This window comes from Scardinius erythrophthalmus (genome assembly GCF_964197995.2).
Source record: "Scardinius erythrophthalmus genome assembly, chromosome: 5".
NCBI classification, from domain to species: Eukaryota; Metazoa; Chordata; class Actinopteri; order Cypriniformes; family Leuciscidae; genus Scardinius; species Scardinius erythrophthalmus.
In genome coordinates this window covers 28,756,346-28,776,139 of record NC_138225.1, presented here as the reverse complement: position 1 = coordinate 28,776,139, position 19,794 = coordinate 28,756,346, and the positions used below count along the sequence as shown (strand labels likewise).

At 37.7% G+C, this 19,794-nt stretch overlaps 2 protein-coding genes across 5 annotated transcripts; one reads left to right on the top strand and one right to left on the bottom strand.

Moving 5' to 3' along the window:
* Window positions 1-227: 227 nt before the first annotated feature.
* Window positions 228-9,089, top strand: eef2l2 (eukaryotic translation elongation factor 2, like 2). Its single transcript, XM_081364895.1, has 15 exons — window positions 228-757; window positions 3,387-3,601; window positions 4,267-4,448; window positions 5,270-5,481; window positions 5,634-5,821; window positions 5,948-6,053; window positions 6,141-6,254; window positions 6,342-6,480; window positions 6,570-6,765; window positions 6,849-7,107; window positions 7,196-7,303; window positions 7,395-7,748; window positions 7,842-8,024; window positions 8,104-8,236; window positions 8,427-9,089. The coding sequence occupies exons 1-15, from the start codon at window positions 755-757 to the stop codon at window positions 8,618-8,620; spliced, it is 2,586 nt and encodes an 861-aa protein (XP_081221021.1). The 5' UTR covers window positions 228-754; the 3' UTR covers window positions 8,621-9,089.
* pias2 (protein inhibitor of activated STAT, 2) lies at window positions 8,426-19,505 on the bottom strand. 4 transcript variants are annotated; one of them, XM_081364899.1, is made up of 15 exons: window positions 19,429-19,505; window positions 18,336-18,420; window positions 17,590-18,058; window positions 16,723-16,810; window positions 16,570-16,620; window positions 14,348-14,438; window positions 12,667-12,801; window positions 12,469-12,574; window positions 12,186-12,259; window positions 11,894-12,054; window positions 11,644-11,777; window positions 11,336-11,525; window positions 10,645-10,784; window positions 10,504-10,541; window positions 8,426-10,395 (listed from the first exon to the last, which is right to left on the bottom strand). In XM_081364899.1, the coding sequence occupies exons 3-15, from the start codon at window positions 18,053-18,055 to the stop codon at window positions 10,207-10,209; spliced, it is 1,863 nt and encodes a 620-aa protein (XP_081221025.1). In that variant the 5' UTR covers window positions 18,056-18,058; window positions 18,336-18,420; window positions 19,429-19,505; the 3' UTR covers window positions 8,426-10,206. The 4 variants fall into 4 exon arrangements, with proteins under 4 accessions (XP_081221025.1, XP_081221023.1, XP_081221022.1 ...); XM_081364897.1 differs by having other exon boundaries at window positions 19,093-19,488; XM_081364896.1 differs by lacking the exon at window positions 18,336-18,420 and having other exon boundaries at window positions 19,429-19,503.
* Window positions 19,506-19,794: the final 289 nt, after the last annotated feature.

Sequence of the window (19,794 nt, the reverse complement as noted above, 5' to 3'; positions counted from 1 at the left end):
GTATTTCCAAAAATGTACATGTAACATTTCAAAAGATACAGATATTTCACATATAATGCTCTAAAGAATTACACATCATCATAAAATATTAATAAAATGTTAGCATTCGTATTGTATATGGTGATGAACGTTGAGGATAACATGTGTCGCAGTTTCTCCAGAGCGGCTGAGCGAGCTAAGATGACGACACAGCTGTTCCACGATTGGCCGGATTCACCGATGACAACGATCACGTGTGTTTTGTGTTCATTCTGACACCTTCAGTTCAACACTTATTCTCACAAATCTGTATTTTAATTACAGTTAATGCTCTTTTCATGTAGTCGCAATGTTATATTGTGTCATGCTTATAAAAAAATAAAAATAAATCATATACTATAGGCATGTTGAACTTTAATCTTGTACAAACAGACGCTGTATTAAGCAGTACATAAAGTATTTGACGAAAACGTCTCTGAAACGTCTGTGTATTTGACAAATATTTGCATTTAATTCAGCTGACACCGCACGAGCGTCACTACGGGAAGCAAAAAGTGTCCCACTCCGTTTTCAGCTCCTCCCCGAGTCCGACAGCAAGCGGCAACTCTCGCCGATCGGTTACATCCCTCCGCAGCCGAAGTCGAGCACACCTTATGTGTCGCAGCATAAACTGAGATTCTACGTCACATCAGCTCTCTTTCCCCCAGGTCCTCAAGCGGAGAGGAGCAGCGATCGCAGCGAGAGGCCGTCCTAGATTTGGGAGGCATTCGCAAAAATGGTATGATATTTCACCCCGTCATTCACCAGGGCATCATAAAATATGACAACAGCTCTATATTAAAACATTTGTGTACATTAAGGACGCATTTATTCAGTCATTTAGGCTATGCAGTTTTTTTTATTCTGATGTCAATGACGTAATGACAACCTGCTAAGAAGATTCTCGCGTTTATAGCAACCTTGAACATGAATTACACGCGCAACATTTAATTTGTCTTTATTTTAAAATAGTCAGGGAAGAGAATGACGCATTGAAATATACATCTTTGTATTCGACGGGAGATCATAAAGTTCGTCATGTAACAGTTATACTACGCATAATTGTAAAGCACAACCGCATGCGGTTTGTTGGATCTTTGTTTTTAAGTAAAAGTAAGCCTTGTATTTTGGGGATATGGCCCAGCACAGTGCACGCGCGCGCACTGGAATAACGTTACCGTGATATAAATAGCGCGTTCACGCCCCCACTGTTCAATGCGCGTATTAAAGTTTCATGCGCAGAGACGGAGCGAGCCGTGCCTGTGGAGGGCTGCTGTGTGGAAATAGTGTTATTATAGTGACGAGGTCGCTGTGTTGTTGTTTTTGAGGGGGGAAACAACCCAACATTCTTATCAAGCTAAACAGTTTGCTATGTTTCCATCCACCCATTTTTAATGCGCATTTTGGGATATCCTATAATAGCATCAAAAACTGCTGAATGGAGACGCCAAGATGCGCATAAATTCTTAAAATGTGCATAAAAAAACTTATGCGCTCGCATGAGTCGGATACATTTTTTATCCGTTAAGAAATCATGCGCATAAACTACAATGGAAACACGTTTACCGAATAAATTCCTCGATGCGCATCAAAAAAGACATGTGACTGCGCGCGATGCTACGACATAACTGGACTAACCAGCGGAACGGTCTTTTTGCTCAGCATCTGAAATGGTGTTTTGGTTGTTGTGAAATGCCTGAGCAAGTCTGTCTGTCGTTAAAGTGGTTCGGTAAAGGCCTAATTACCTTCGAGAAGAAATCTCTTACATGACTGCGTTCCCAAACAGCAACATCCACCCCCGAAAGCAAGATTTATTGAACCACGTTTATTGGTTTTGGTCTGCGCGCTCTGAGACGCAAGTAACTTATACAGTGGCTTCTCCCACTTTTTAGTTAGAGCCAGACAGTTTATCAGGAAGTGAAGATTTTGTTCTCTTCGACTCACTGGTTGGAAACGGCGCTGTAGTCGCAAATATGTATACGATATTTAAATTTTGCGCACAAGTTAAATTCGCAACTTTGGCTGGAAAACATAGGCTGAGTGTATGTAGCTTGTGCTTCGGAGACAGCAGCAGCACACCTGTCAGCGGACACCCAGAAACTGCGCACTCATGGTGCATGCGGTGCTTCACTGCACTCTTGTGGATTATGATACATTTCAAAAGCGTTATTGAAATCAATAATTACTGTTATTATAGACCTTAATTAAGGTTGAAAGCATGATACATAGTAAATGCTAGTAAATATTAGACATTTCAAGTTACTTTACCATATGCAGGTAAAAATAGGCACTTAAAATAGGTCTATATTAGAACGGGCTATATTAGCTTAGGCTATATAAGTATGAATTGCCTCAATTTATGGCGACAGTGATATTCTCAAATATCACATCACCATCACATTAGAAATTTGTTTAATTGTAATATTGTTTTAATTCATTGTATTTTACATCGCATTGTTATGAATGTTAGTCTATCTCAACAGCTTTAAAACTACTGATATTTAAAAAATAATATTTATATGAAAGGTAAACCTAATGGTAAACCTAAAATGATGCCATAGTATTTTTCTTTTTTCTTATTAAAGGGATAGTTCACCCAAAAATGAAAATACTGTCCTCATTTACTCACCCTCATGTTGTTCCAAACCTGCATGACTTTCCTTCTTCTGCTGAACACAAAAGAAGATATTTTGAAGAAAGTCGGTAACCAAACGACTGATGGACCCCATTGACTTCCATAGTAGGAAAAAAAATAATACTATGGAAGTCAACGGGGACCAGCAACTGTTTAATTACCAACCTTCTTTAAAATCTTCTTTTGTGTTCAGCAGAAGAAGGAAAGTCATACAGGTTTGGAACAACATGAGGGAGACTAAATGAGGACAGCATTTTCATTTTTGGGTGAACTATCCCTTTAAGACACCATTTTAAAGTTTTCGTAGTCTGTTCATTTGTTCGGACGGTTGCCCCACATTTTTGGGGGTTAAAGATAAAACAAAATAATATATCTTATTTAAATGTACTACAAATCAATAAAGTGGTATATGTCATGGATTTATTAACTTATTTTGAAAGAAAATAATGCATGTCATGTCACTGACCCATAATGGCATAAGCAGTTCCAAATATGCAACTTTTGAACTTTTTTTACTGTAAATTTAATCTAAAAAAACAAGCATTTATTTAACCTTTATTGAGAAATTAAAAGCATGCGCTTAGTTACACTGTCACAGTTCCTTTTTGTAGATTCCCATCCTCTAATGAGCCAGAGGCATTCATTTGTTTTGACATCACATATTGTCCCTCACCCACAAACACTTATATTTACTCAACAATCAACACTTGACAAACTTGTCTCTGTTCCTCAGGTGAACTTTACAGTAGACCAGATTCGGGGGATTATGGACAAAAAGTCCAACATCAGGAACATGTCTGTGATCGCCCATGTGGACCATGGCAAATCTACTCTCACTGATTCCTTGGTGTGCAAAGCTGGTATTATTGCTAATGCGCGTGCAGGGGAGACCAGATTTACTGACACCAGAAAAGATGAACAAGAGAGATGTATCACCATAAAGTCAACGTAGGTATTCCTGTTTAAAAAGTCACTATTTTATTATTAATCATATTGATGTCACAAGAGCTATTCTACAGAAAGCATTTGTCAGTTGGATGAATTTTAATATTATATGGATGAGATCTTTTCACAATCTATTGAACTTTCCCACCATTTTTGACCTGTAAAAAAGGTACTTTTATTGAAAATGCACAACCATTCAAAATTTAGACTTGGTACGATTTTTAAATGTTTTAAAACAAGTCTGCATTTATTTGTTCAAAAATATTATGAAATATTATTTAAAATAACTGTTTTCTATTTAAATATATTTTAAAATGTATTTTATTCCTGGGATGGCAAAGCTGAATTTTCAGCATCATTACTCCAGTCTTCAGTGTCACATGATTCTTTAGAAATCATTCTAATATGATGATTTGCTGTTAAAAAAACATGTTTTATTATCAGTGTTGAAAACAGTTGTGCTGCTTAGTTTTTTGTGGAAACAGTGATATATAGCCATTTTTTCAGGATTTTTGATGAATTGGAAGTTTAAAGGAAGTTTTTTGTAACAATGTAAAAGTCTTTATAAAGCTGTGTCTCTTATTCTATTCAAACAAAATCATCAAAGGAAACACCAAAATGACTTTTCACAATCACTGAAACCCTTTACATGTATTTTTCACTTACAGGGCTATCTCTCTGTATTATGAGCTGAGCGAGTATGACTCAGCTTTCATCAAGCAGTGTAAGGATGGTTCTGGCTTCCTCATCAACCTGATAGACTCACCAGGACATGTTGACTTCTCGTCTGAGGTGACGGCAGCTCTCAGAGTTACAGATGGTGCCCTTGTAGTGGTAGACTGTGTATCAGGTAAGGCAAAATCATTTTAGGATATCAAATTCACACTTCTGTTCCATAATTAAGGCAGTATACTTTCACAGACATGCATCAGGTGATTTTAGAGGCAATTCCCTTAAAGGTGCTCTAAGCGATGTCATGCATTTTTTAGGCGGAAACATTTTTTGTCAAATACAGCAAACATCTCCTCACTATCCGCTAGCTGCCTGTCCCCTGAACACACTTTAAAAAAACACGGTCTCTGCAGACAGCCCAGGCTCCACAAACAACAACAAAAACAAACTGGCCCAACCTGGACCAGGAAACATGACAAACAGTGTTCCAGCCAATAACCGACAAGAATGATTTGGGGGGTTAGTGCGCGTGCAAATGAAGGGGGGTGTTGGGAGTGGAGGAGAGAGAAGCATGAAGAGGGAAGATAGCTAGAGGAGAGATGTCCTAGACAACGACTGAAGTTACAATTATATTCTATTGAATTTTGATAAGGCCGACTCACGACCAATGAGACGACGTTCCGATGAACAAATAGCAAAGAAGAGGGAAAAGGAGAAGGAACGTACAAAGTCCCGAATTTGCATTGGAAAAGCACGGAAGGGAGGGAGAGGGGACGGGATGAGGAGGAGGGAGGGTCGAGCTAGCCTCCGTTTTGTTTTGTTGTCAACAAGAAGTGACGTCACCCAACATCGCTTAGAGCACCTTTAATGTAACAAGAACATTTAACAATATTTGTTAAACCATACAAATAGTTTCATCATGAAACCTTAAAGGACACGATTTCTGTGCCGGACCAGAAAGTGATTTTAAAAAAAGGTGAAAGCTGACTTTTTCCACAGGTGTTTGTGTGCAGACTGAGACGGTCTTGAGACAAGCCATAGCAGAGCGCATCAAGCCTGTGTTGATGATGAACAAGATGGACCGTGCACTCCTTGAGTTGCAGCTGGAACCCAATGATCTTTTCCTAACCTTCCAGCGGATTGTGGAGAACGTTAATGTCATCATCTCAACCTATGGTGAAGGAGAGAGTGGACCAATGGGAAACATTATGGTAACAGTTTAGACAAAAGCTGCTGTAAAGCCAAAACAATCTCTGTTACTTTCATTTCCTATTATTACTGTAAAGCTGCTTTGAAACAATCTATATTGTTAAAAGCGCTACATAAATGAAGGTGACTTGACTTGGTTTCTGGGGTACCTTAGGTGGATCCTGTGGTTGGGACTGTGGGATTTGGGTCAGGTCTCCATGGCTGGGCTTTTACTCTGAAGCAGTTTGCTGAAATGTACGTGGCCAAGTTTGCTGCCAAAGGAGATAAGAAAAAAACAGACCTCTCTCCAGCAGAACGAGCTAAGAAAGTGGAGGAGATGATGAAAAAGCTATGGGGAGATAAGTAAGTGTCTTGTGTTATAAAGAAGACATTTGATCACAAGGACACGAGTACAAATTACCCATGGAATTTCCAGTGTAAATTATGTGTATTTATGAAATCTCTTTAATTCAAAGCCATCCTTTTCAGGTACTTTGATCCGGCTTGTGGAAAATTTAGCAAATCATCAACCAATGCAGATGGCAAGAAGCTTCCGCGTACTTTCTGCCAACTTGTCTTGGATCCCATCTTTAAGGTTTGTTTGAATCAGTTCTTCTTGCCACTCGTCTCCTGCTACTACCACTCATTTGCAATTACTCTCTCATTTGAACTCTTTCCACAGGTATTTGATGCCATTATGAATTTCAACAAAGAAGAGACCCAGAAACTGATTGAGAAACTTGAAGTAAAGCTTGATGCAGATGACAAAGAAAAAGAAGGGAAACCTCTACTTAAGGTACAACTCAAAATAATGACTTTTAATAACCCGCACCCTAATTAAACTGGTATTGTTGTTGACACGTGGTTTTTCGAATGCTTCCAGGCTGTGATGCGCCGCTGGTTGCCTGCAGGTGATGCTTTGCTCCAGATGATTACCATCCATCTTCCTTCTCCTGTCACTGCCCAAAAGTACCGCTGTGAACTGCTTTACGAGGGTCCTGGAGATGACGAGGCCGCTATGGGTGAGTCACTACATTGCGAGGTGTTCTACACTTCAGAGAGATGTGCTTTTTTTCTACAACTTTTACATATTCTTCCTTTGACTTTCAAGGTGTGAAGAACTGCGATCCTAAAGCTCCTCTCATGATGTACATCTCCAAGATGGTGCCTACCACCGACAAGGGCAGATTCTATGCCTTTGGTCGTGTCTTCTCTGGTGTTGTTTCTACAGGACAGAAGGTGCGCATCATGGGCCCGAACTTCACACCAGGAAAGAAGGAGGACTTGTACATAAAGCCAATCCAAAGGTTTGCTGCTGTCAATTGCATTTACAGTATAAGTCATCTTTACTTGATTTGATTTGATGATCATTACTCAATGGTCTCCCCAGAACTATCCTAATGATGGGTCGCTATGTAGAGCCCATTGAAGATGTGCCATGCGGGAACATTGCTGGTTTGGTTGGGGTTGATCAGTTCCTGGTCAAAACCGGCACCATTAGCACTTTTGAACATGCTCACAACATGCGTGTTATGAAGTTCAGCGTTAGTCCTGTGGTGAGAGTTGCTGTGGAGGCCAAGAACCCAGCAGATCTGCCAAAGTTGGTGGAGGGTCTCAAACGTCTCGCCAAGTCTGATCCCATGGTTCAGGTGAATATCTTGGTGGGGTAATAAGACGGTATAAACAGAATTCAATCTTTTCAATAATAAATACAAGTTGTTTTCCACCTTTTGCTAGTGCATCATTGAAGAGTCCGGTGAGCACATTGTGGCAGGTGCTGGAGAGCTTCATCTGGAGATTTGCCTAAAAGATCTTGAGGAAGATCATGCCGGCATCCCTCTGAAGGTAGCGCTCGGATGAGAATACTAAAGAGTATACAGATGTTTTATTCTATTCTTCTCCACTAATAGTTCAAGGCAATTTTTTTCTGTTGCAGAAATCAGACCCAGTTGTGTCATATCGTGAAACAGTCAGTGAAGAATCAGACCAAGTTTGCTTGTCCAAGTCTCCCAACAAGCACAATCGTCTGTACATGAAATCCAGGCCCTTCCCAGATGGCTTGGCCGAGGACATCGATAAGGGTGACGTGACCTCTCGGCAGGAGCTCAAACAGAGAGCTCGCTACCTGGCTGAGAAATATGAGTGGGAAGTGGGCGAGGCCCGTAAGATTTGGTGCTTTGGGCCAGATGGCACAGGGCCCAACGTTCTTGTGGATGTCACAAAGGGAGTTCAGTATCTGAATGAGATAAAGGACAGTGTAGTGGCTGGTTTCCAGTGGGCAACAAAAGAAGTGAGTCACGTTAACTCATGCTTGGACATTCATACAGTTTACATTATAATAATGAGATACTTCAACAGAAACAATTTTGTGTCACCTTACCAGGGTGCACTCTGTGAAGAGAACATGCGGGCAGTCCGATTTGACATTCATGACGTCACTCTTCACGCTGATGCCATCCATAGAGGTGGCGGTCAGATCATTCCCACAGCCCGAAGAGTTCTGTATGCCTCTGTGCTCACTGCACAGCCAAGACTCATGGAGCCCATTTACCTGGTCGAGATTCAGGTATACATGGTGGATTCCTGGAACAGAAAAACGAGAGTGCAAACTTGATGCCGTTAATGTATTTTCTTTTCCCCTCCAGTGCCCAGAGCAGGTTGTTGGTGGCATCTACGGTGTCCTGAACAGAAAAAGAGGCCATGTGTTTGAGGAGTCCCAAGTGGCTGGGACACCTATATTTGTGGTGAAGGCATACCTACCTGTAAATGAATCATTTGGTGAGTTAACACTTCAGATTTGACAGCTTGTTCAAAATGACAGCAATAGGACATTGATGTAATTTTTATATTCAACAATAAATACATTAGTTATAGCAGTTAAACATTTTTGAATGGTGCCAAATGTTATACATTTCTGAATTATTATATTGTGGACATTAAAACAAGTCCTCATTTTTTTTCTGAACAGGTTTTACAGCAGACCTGAGGTCTAACACTGGTGGACAAGCCTTCCCTCAGTGTGTGTTTGACCACTGGCAGATTTTGCCAGGTGACCCCTATGACGTAAACAGCAAACCTTGCCAAGTTGTGGCTGAGACCCGTAAACGCAAAGGTCTGAAGGAGGGCATCCCACCGCTGGACAACTTCCTGGACAAACTATAAACATCTGTGGATTCTATATAGTGATTGAAGCTATCAACCTTACCATGTTAACGTAATGACTCTGAAGTGTATGGCATAATGTTTACACAAATAAATAGACTTTAATTGAAATAAAACCAATAGCGCTTAATTTAAATATTCAAAGCTGCACAATCTTGCAGAAAATAAAATCTGAGCAAGTTAAACTTGTGTGGATGTGTCCATACATAAAGGACAGCAAAAACAACAGCAATCTGGACATAATATTTAAACTTGAAAAATATATTTTTCCAGATGAACATGAAATAATGCTTTAATCACTGTGTATTGATTTACATGTCTTAGGATGTACATGTATCATCTTAAACTGTACCCTCATTTGTGCAAAGAATTCAAGATTCTCAACACCTTTGCCATCATCAATGGAGATCCATGTTGATTAAAAACCTCAGCCCTGACCAAGAGGGACAATAAAAGCACTGTATCAACATTTACAGCACATCATTGTTTTTTGTTTTGTTTTGTTTTTACATCAAAAAATATGGGCATCTTTGAATCAAAATAGTACACAAGTAACGAGGAGGAACTTCTATAAAAATAAAATAAAAACAAAACAAAAAAACACACACCTTCAGACTTTGTCAAAATGAATGCATGTTGTATGGCTCATAATCATAAGTCAGCCCATATAAGATGACTTCAAACTGCGTATCCATCAAGTAAGCCATTAATAATAAACACCAATTTCTAAAAAAACAATTTTTGTATTTCATGATCCTCGTCCTATTATATCAAAATTTTGGGTATCCATAATCTTAAAAGAACAATGAATGGCCTCATTTTCATTTCATGCAGTTGCTGGTTTTATAATGACCAAGAACCATGCAATTAGACAGATTACTCCCTTAGTTTTATCAACAATCATGTTATAGTTTCTGAGGCGAATATGTTAGATGTGTTAAGATAGCAAAAACAACTTCCATATAAAATGACAGATCAAAAATAGGTTTACTGCATCAGCCACAGGGAATCTGATGGCCCTTGAGCAAATGACCACAAATTCAAATAATAAAAAAAAGATGTTGACTCTTTCTACCTTGATATCAGACCACTAAAGTTTTTTGAAATATACAACAAACAGTTTTTATTGCTGCAACTGAAGTTTTGTAACAAAACATAATTGAACTGCTGAAATCGAAGAGACATATAAATTGAGCTGCCGCTGAAAACCTGCTTTCGTTTCAACTGCAGAACTGCTGAAGCAACACACAATGGAGACGAGTGCAGTTATTGGAAGTGTCTGAGCTTTCCAGTCCAGTCCACTCCACTCATTTATGCAGTTTGTTTTGCTCTGCTCCTCCAATGAAATAGCTAATGAAAGAGTCATTGTGCAACCGATAGTTTCCCCAATTCGAGGGAAAACGGCTTGATTCAGGTTTGCATTATAAAACAGTATTGTTGCTGAACCACTCAAGATATTTCCTTCTGGGTCCTTGTCGAAACAAGATTCTTGAGGTCCATAGTCAAATGTCAAAATTGTTTTTACTCAGCTGACCTGACTTGAGTGTATTTGTTTTGGTGACTGGCCAATAAAGATGCACCAGGAGTCAGTCTAGAGAGATAATGTCTGATAGGCTTGAAGATCCTCCCGTGATCACACCCGTCTCATGACTCGAGCTGCTGCTATGGGTTGCCGTCTCGTACTGTGAGGATGAGGAGACCAGGCTGGCGCTGGTGGTGGCACTCTGAAGGCTGCTGGAGAGATTATCTAAAAATATGGGGCCTCTGTAATGTTGCTGAAAGAACAATAAAGGAAACTAGAGGTAAACAGCAGTGCAGACTATATAAATATGTATGCATGCATGCAATCTTAATATTTCATTGTAAGAATGTTTCACTCATACCTGGGGGTCCCCTTGAATCAGAGAAAATAAATCAAGACCTTTGGGAAAGATGTGTGTAGTATGACATGTTAGTATTCCTGTAAAAGCTTGAGCATAAATGAAAGCATGTTTGATTGGATGGCAGACTGGATAAGTGCATACTTTGCATATCTGTGGGAATAGTGGATAAGGTTGAATGGTGGAATGGAACCGAGTAGTCTGCTATTGAGGAGGTCAGGTATGAGGTGTCCAGCGCCTGGACATTTGGCACCCGGACAGTTGAAGGCTGATAAGTCAAGACTCTAACACATGAAAATAGGATCATATGAAAACCAATAAACACAAAGCAACATTTTCATAGAGAAACGTTAGTATTTGTTAATGCACTGTGAACTAACATGAAAAAACAATGAACAGCTGGATTTCTATTAACTAACATTAACAAAGATGAATAAATACTGTAAAAAATGTATTGCTCATTGTTAGTTCATAATAGTTAATACATTAATGTTAACAAATGAGACCTTATTGTAAAGTGTTAACATAATAATAATAATAATAATAATAATAATATTTCTGGCTAATAAAAATTTTTGAGTGCAGAATAAATAATAAAATATCTTTCCATTCCATTCATTTTTAAGATTTTATCAACTTACATTACATGCCCAGGTCTAGAAAAACAACATTTTTAAAACTCCCTAATTTTTAGGTATTACCATCACCATGGGCAATTCAGTGTTTTTTGTACAGTTCAGGGCTCATTCAAAATATGGTCACAAAAGGGCAAGGCTTATAAAAGAGGAAGACAGAAATGCCTGGTCTGATTTGTATTAAATGAATGAACACAAACCCTTTGCTGTGCATCTCCTCAGCCTTTGACATGTAGACACATCGCTTTTTCAGAGGAGGATCGCTATCCTCATCATCATCATCATCATCATCAGACGAGCTCTCTAGCGTAAGGTCAATTACGTCTGCCTTTTTTGTACTGCTGGTTTCTGGAGGTGGCACCACTGCACTTTGTCTCACTGTGACAGCACCTAAGGGGCCATGAAATGCTTTCAAAATGCATCAAAAATGGAAATCCTATTTACAATCAAATAAAACCTGGCACACAGAGATAAAGCTCACACACTTATAAACGGTAATGAACCTTACAATCAATTTTTGGGATACATGGAGATGACACTTTCAACGTCTCCTTCTTTGGTCTCATTGGACACCAAGTCCCATCCTCCTGAAACTTGATTTCATCAACATCTGTGCAGTCATTGAGTATTTCCATGAAGAGCCTGACAAGTAGAGTGCCCAGTTTATTACATGCATATTAACTATCTCAATATAGGCAAAAAATATTCAGGGATTGTGGTTTAAAATGGCACCTCAGCTACAGTGAAAGTAATCTCACCCATCTATAATCAGACTCTCATATGTGGCTTTTTTGTCACAGACGGGACAGATCCAGGTGGGCTTCTTCTCATTCATTTGCAGGTATAGAGCAGCATCAAAGCACTGCAGGTGGGAACAGGTGACAGCTCGACAGGGTACCGTAAGGCGCATCTTGCCAAGCTATATAAAAAGATGACAAAATTCTTTTTTTTTTTTGCCATACTAGATCAGACCACTAAACAAAAACTTAATCCTGTTGTTTAAAATGACATACATGAGTCAGGTAAGATCTTGTAGATACAGTTACTTACTGGGCACATGAGTGAGACTCGTAAACTAGTTGTGGCGATTTCACTGTCAGGGTCTGCCGTGAGTTTTTCTTTAACTGTTACAAGAGTAAAGATGGGGTGAATTTAGTACATTATTTCAATAATTCAGTCGATGAATTATATACAAGGATGAAGAAGCCAATTGTTACAGAATTCATGACAAAGAAAGACAATTAACACAAATTTGTCAAGTGTAATCATATTTATATTAATAATTAAGATTACATGGGTATCTTTTTTCTCAAAGAGGGAAATGTTGCCTTACTTAATGCTCTGGAGTGGTCAGGGTTTCTGATCCCCTTCATTCTTAATCTCTGTAGCAACAGTGGGGAGGTCAGCTGCCGCACCAAATAAACAGACATGGAGTATGTCTGCAGAAAACAAGATGGAAGTACATACAATGCTTAGCATAAAGAATAGGCTGAAGCAGTGCTGTGGAAACGTGTACTGGCACTTTACATACCTTCCCTATTTCAGGTGCCCATGTGACTACTATCTGATTGGGTACAGCAGATGACAACCTGACCAGCGATGTGATGTTCAGCGGTCTGCCGGGTCTTTTCTGCTCAACACCATTCTTAGGAGGTGGAGCATATCCCTATGTGATAACAACATCAGATATTATATAATTATACAAATGTACAGTTTGAGTTCAGCAAGATTTTTTAAAAAGAAATAAACACTTCTTCAGCAAGAATGACTAAAACAATTATTCTTACAAAAGATTTATACTTCAAATAAATGCTAAAAAACAACTTTCTATTAATCAAAGAATCCTGAAAAAAATAAAACAAATCATGGTTTTCAAAAAATATTAAAGTCGGCATGAAACGGAAGTTGAGATTATCATTTTTTCCTTGTTTTGACGTATATCCGAGTGAAACAGCTTCTGAAATTATAAAAAAAATGTAGGGCGGGGCTTGATTTCGTCCTTCTGGAATTGATTGGATCGTTGGAGGTTGGGCGTTGCAAACAAAATTTGAATGCCAGTTTACATTCAGTTGTGGAGGATTTCTCTCCACCGGACTCCCCACCGTTACCCTCCCATGAAGGATTTTTTTATTTTATTTTATTATTCCCGCGAACCTAGATGAGTCAAGTCAAGTTATCAGTCAAGTTCACCCTCGAGAGCATCTCGATAGCCGCACCCTTTCGCCATGGCACGTGACCGAAAGAGAAGAGAGGTCGTTTCGAAGGGGGAAGGAAGGGTAATGTATTTGATTAAAGATTTTAAGGGTACATGAATTAAAAAAAAAAAATAATGAAGTGCACAGATAAATCATTTATAATAAACACTACAATATTACATATAAAAAGAAGATTTGTCAAATTTGATTTCATGCCGACTTTAAGCAGTGTATCTGTTTTCACCATTGATAGCAATAACTGTTTCTTGAGCACAAACTCATATTAGGCTAAAGTGTATCTAGATAGATACATTTCACAGAGGTTTTTAACATGCATGCATGTTCTCTGCTTTGGGGCAGTTGTGGCCGAATGGGTAACCCGAAGGTTGCGGGTTCGATCTCCAATCGCTCCCCGGGCGCCGCGGCAAACTGGCTGCTCCGGGTGTGTCCGTTCAATGTTTGCAGTGTGTGTTGCGTGCTCACTACTCACTGCTCCTAATATGTGTGCGGTAACTTGGATGGGTCATATGCAGAGGACAAATTCCGAGTATGGCTTACCATGCTTGGCCTTCACGTCATGTAACTTAAACAGCCATTAAAACATTGTTTGAATTAGATGTACAGTATTACGGTCATCTTTTAAATTTTCTATGAGCAATGTTCCTGTTCAAATAACAAATGATGCATTTCATCAGTAATCAGCTAATCTCTATTTTTTTGTTTTTGGTGGTGGACTAAGACAATTGTATTCAATATTTTATTTGTTGAATATCTCTTAGTAAAACGGAAGTTCAGAGAGTCCTTTCTTCCGAGATATGATGCATATCAAAGTGAAACAGCTCCTTGAACAAGAAAAAATGTAGGACAGGACTTGATTTTGTCTATCATGAATTGATTAAATGGTTGTGTTAGAAACTAAGTTAGAAACATAAACATTTAAAATGCCTCAAGACCTCTATAATTCATATACATTTATAAGAACTAGTTTTGGAAAACACATTAAACAGGTCTACATACAGGGAGGGGAAAGAGCTTTCCATTGACTTTGATGCACAGGCTGTTTGGATAATTGTCCTCTTGTGGACAACTGGTCTCTGCTAGACAAAACCTAGAATCAAAACAGAACATCAAAAGTTTAAAATTGAGATTAAGGATACACGATATTGGATTTTGGCCGATAGCCGATACGATATACTATTATTTTCCCCTTTTTAATTCTGGTTTTTGAGTTCCGAGGTCTCCTTACCAAAAGGTTACTTGTTAAAGATAAATAAATGTTAAGAAAGTTATTTTTGAGTACATTAAAAGCGCTGAAAAAAAACAATAATAAAGTCTGTTACGTTTTTCCACCCCAGACGCATTTGTAACCTAAATATTTCATTTTTAGATTTAACATTTGTAGATTACTATCTAGAGTGCGGGTGGCATGACTTCAGCTAATGCTCTCTTCAGCTTCAAATAAAAATTCTACAATTATTTTAGAGCTCTTTGGATTCAAGTTATTTTCACCACCAATTTGATCAAATTTTATTACAGATTAAACTGTGTATAAAATTATTTAATTTACAAGTCTCATGCTTGTGATGTATGAAATCAATTTAGGCCTACTGCTTTATTTATCCAGAAGTAGTGATCGACCGATATTGATTTTTTATAACCGATACCGATTATTTGCATGTTTATGTGCCCGATAACCGATATGCAGAACCGATATTTATTTACTGTTATACTTCTTTTGACACAATTATTACAACACGAATGAACTGAACAAAACATTTTATTTATGACAATCACTCCCTCCTTGCATACAAAAAAAACCTTTATATTTATACACAAATAGAGTCCAAAAAATAAAGTGCACTGTTACTAAGTGTCTTTGTTTAAAAATAAAAGCTTTGATGAGGTAAAAAAATAAAGCACAAAAATTATTCTAACATATTAGGGGGAAAAAAATCTAAATTACCTGATTTTTTTTTTTGCATAGCTATTTTAGTAGTGTAACTTAATACTCCCACTAAAGCAGAACTAGGTTGTAGTGTAGAAAACATCAGCAGCAACAATGTTAACAATAGGCAAAATAAATGTTTAAAGTCTAATGTTTTCATATGGAGAAAATAATTGACAGGGGAGTCATATCACCTTTGCAGAAATGTAATTAATTTTAAACAGTTTTAGAAGGTTTATGTGCCGTTTAATAGGTTTAAAGAGTGAGGAATTATTCACTGGGTAATATTAATTCACTTAATAATATTAGCTGGAATATAACATTGACAGGAAAGTAACAAACAAAACAGCATATTTGCATTTTCCAACTAGTATGTTATTAATTATTAATAATGTTTTTGTCGGTCTAGATCATGAAATGCTTTCTGACAAAGTGCTGTTTATCTATGCATTTACAACTACTACTCAACCGCGATCGCACGTGGAGATAATAAATAATTAATTTCCACAGAGCGGTATTTATTTAGATGTGTATTAGCGAAATAATGGTTATGTAGTAAATGATAATATAATTGAGGGTGTTTAAACGAGATAATCTTGTCAAAAGTTTCATTTAGTGACCGTGCTTGAGCATTCCTGATCATCAACCCAGTGAGTGCTCAGCAATATGAACAAACTTTTTTTTCGAGACTAAAATTTTTTTATCATTAGGTGATCAAATACAACAGATAGAGAATTAAATTCAGCGCTTTTATTTTCAACATGCACTCATTCATGTCTGTTTTATTTAATTCATGTAAAGTTACGTCTTTATTGGGGCAGGACATGACGGATTACGCTACGTGACTCCATGAGTTCGTCTCAATTTTTTAGAACCAAGCTGCATAAATAAACTATATCAGGCATTTATGTCTCAAATCTCATTTCTGCATGTCTGTTATGTTAAATAAAGTTGAATAATTAAAGCAAAGCAAGCAGAACATATACTTTACATGTGCACAGAGTTGGCGCCGTTTATCGGCGAATCCGATATTACAAAACCGATACCCGATTATGGGAAAATGCTTAAATATCGGGAAAAATATCGGTAAACCGATACATCGGTCGATCACTATCCAGAAGTATTTATTTATTTATTTAACAGAAGTAACTTCAAGTTATTTGAGTATTCTACTTTTCATACAATAATATTGTGCATCCCTAATTGAGATTATGGTGACAAACATCTTTATATATGCTGCAGAATCTGATATACAAATGACAGTATAGGAAAAGCACACTGAGTTGGTTCTTACCGCAGCTGAATTTGAACCATGTAGTCCCTTCTTCCACCTGGAAGAAAGTCCCTATGCAAAAGGTTAAGAACAACAAAGAACCAATAAATTTCAGAAAAGGAGTAAAAGACAAGTCACATTATTTAAGTCGCATTTAAGTCATTTAGTTCTTACCGAGAAATGCAAACTTCTCTCACTTGTTGTGGAGTCAATGCAAATATGAAGTACTTCTCATGATGAAACCTCTGAACGGCATGGGTCCCTTTAAAACACAAGTCATAGGGTGTGTATAGTTTTAAACCTAAGACACAGGCAATGAGGAAATCATGCACAACCCAGCTGATGCAATAGCAATTAATTCACATACACTACTGTTCAAAAGGTAGGGGTCGGTAAGATTCTTCAATGTTTTTTGAAGAGGTCTTTTATGCTGATCAAAAATACAGTAAAATAGCAATTTTGTAAAAAAAATCTACATTTTTAAATATATTTAAAATGCAATTTATTCCTGTGATGACAAAGCTGAATTTTCAGCATCATTACTCCAGTCTTCAGTGTCACATGATCCATCATAAATCATTCTAATATGCTGATTTGCTGCCCAAGACACATTGCTTAATGTTATCAATGTTGAAAACAGTTGCACTGCTTAATATTTCTATGGAAAACGTGATACATTTTTCAGGATCCTTTGATGAATAGAAAGTTTTATTTAAAATAAGAAATTCTTTGTAGCAGCATAAATGTCTTTACTGTCACTTTTGATCAATTGAACGCATCCTTGCTGAATACGATAATTTCTAAAAAAAAAAAAAAAAAAAAAAAATTTTGACCCCAAACTTCTCAATGTTAGTATACCTAAATCACACTGTTACACAAACTCTAACACTATTTTTCATTTAAGTTTAACGCTATAAATATATTAAATATGTGCATTTATCTCTATAAAGCTGTATTCCAAACTCTAATCAAAAGTTTATTAATTTATTTTTTAATTTCACCAAGCATGGAACAATCTAGTCATTTTGAATATAAAATTACCTAAACTTGATGGTTTGATCAAGACATCCAGCACATCGTAAAATGGTAGGGCCTTCATCTGCACGTCCGGGTGGACGGGAGCCATAAGCGACGTGGGCTGCTGCATATTCATCATGGGCTTTAATTCATGTAAAACAGGTGAATCGCAGCTCACCTGCTGCTGCTGCAGGAGGTCTGAATGGCCGGTTTGCAGAGGAAGGTCTGAGCTCACAATGGTGGCACCACTGTCTATGTGAAAGTAGGATTTAATGCTTGACTTTAGAGCCGCCAAATCTTGAAGACCATCAAAAGTCCTTGGGTATCTCCGACAATACAGTTCCTTTATTTTGATCTGCACGGCAGGACCACAACCACTCCTTAGTAGATGCAAAGCCCTCAGCAATAGTTCATGCTTGCGACCGCTCTTATTCCTTCCAGCAAAACCTAACAGTACCTGGAGCTCTGAGACACGGAAACTTGATACCATATTCTGCAAAACAAATCCAGACAAGCCATAAAAGACTTTGAGATAGCAAACATGGGAAAGCATACAGGTTAGTAAGAAAAAACACCATCTGTGCCATGCTGACAAGTTTTGCACGTTTTACATTTATAATAATAATGATAATCTATTAATAAGAACCAAAAGGTGTAATTTGAAAGCAGATTAATTAATTAATTTCAGAATTATGTGTGAAGTGAGGTGACAACCCACCCAAATACACCCATTCCAGAAACCCCAGAGAAATAAGAAAATCTCAACTGACCCTTCATTACATGGTCCATGCTTGATTGTTCTTATGTGTTAATCCTTTTTTCTTTAAAAATCCTTAACAAATGACCGAAATGCATCTAAAATGTTGAGAATAATTCCAAGACCAATTAGATGATCATCAAGAGCATAACAAAGGACAAAACACAGATGTTCACTTTGATCCAGAGAGAAATTAACTGAACTGCTGAAAAAAAGCTGGGTTTATTATAGTTATGTGGGATGTTTCTGAGCAATTTACAAAACAACATGAATCAGTCAAATAAGAGCAATATAATTAGTACACAAAAGCAGGTGTCTAACTTTCCTGTATCCAACACACAGTCTACATTTGTTATTGCAGGATTGTGTTGGTGCTCATGCTGAAGTACAACGCATTAAATTCAACTTTAGAAAGATGGTTTATGTACAATGCCAGTAAAACAAATCATCTTGAGTAAAATGTGCTGATGAAACGGTCACAGTGACAGAAATCAAGTTTTTCTTCAGGCTTGTAAACAAACATTGTCAATATGTCCCTCTTTAAATGTTTAGCCTACTTCGCTATTTAATGTAAAACGTGTGTCCACTTACATCTATGCACACACACACATTAGGACACACTGGTCTACACATCATTTACCCATGCAAATATAGGTTATACATCAAACTACACCTGTGAGTACATGTAGACATTGTCAATTGCTCGGAAGCTAGCTAACAAAAGACCAACCAAAACAATTCGAGAAATTGTAACGTAAAAAACTTTTTACCTGCAGCGAACAGTCGTCAAGTTCAGTTAGGCATTATAATAAAGCGTTTTCATGCAGTAAAAGATGGCAATGAAAGCAGTGACATTTTGAGGCTGTTCTTCAATGTTTGTGTAGCAGCTCGAGAGCTAAAAGAGTACGTTAGCTGGTTGGTGGCTAACAAGCTAAACACAATCCGTCTAACAGACTGATGTGACGTCTCTCTATTAACTAGAAATAAACTAACCCATGGGCAGCAAACCGACCGGTTAAATAGCATATCAAAACGGTAACTGCAAAATATATTCAGAATATGAAAAACGCAAAGAAGTAACCAGCTATCATTGCACTTTCGCCTACCCGTAACTCCTCAAAATCCGCCATTTTCTGGCTTCGATCATCCTGGCCAGTTCGGAGAATATCGGGTCACGTGACTCAGTCTGGGTTAAAGGGGTCATATAATATATTTTTTTCTTTTTTACAATGTTATTTTAATGTCCACTTATAATGTTAACTTTTTTTTTTCGTCAAAACAGCCATGTTTAGTTTTAGTTTTGACCGTTTCCCACGCTCTCTTTGACCGTTTATTTGGGCTGCTGTGTCTTTAAGAAGTTCTCCTGGGAAGAAGTTCATACATATGTGACTTTCATTGATTTCGTTATTTCGGTGTGCTGTTTACTTGCCAAGAAGCATTTTTAAACCAAGGCAAACAAAATGAAGTGCAAA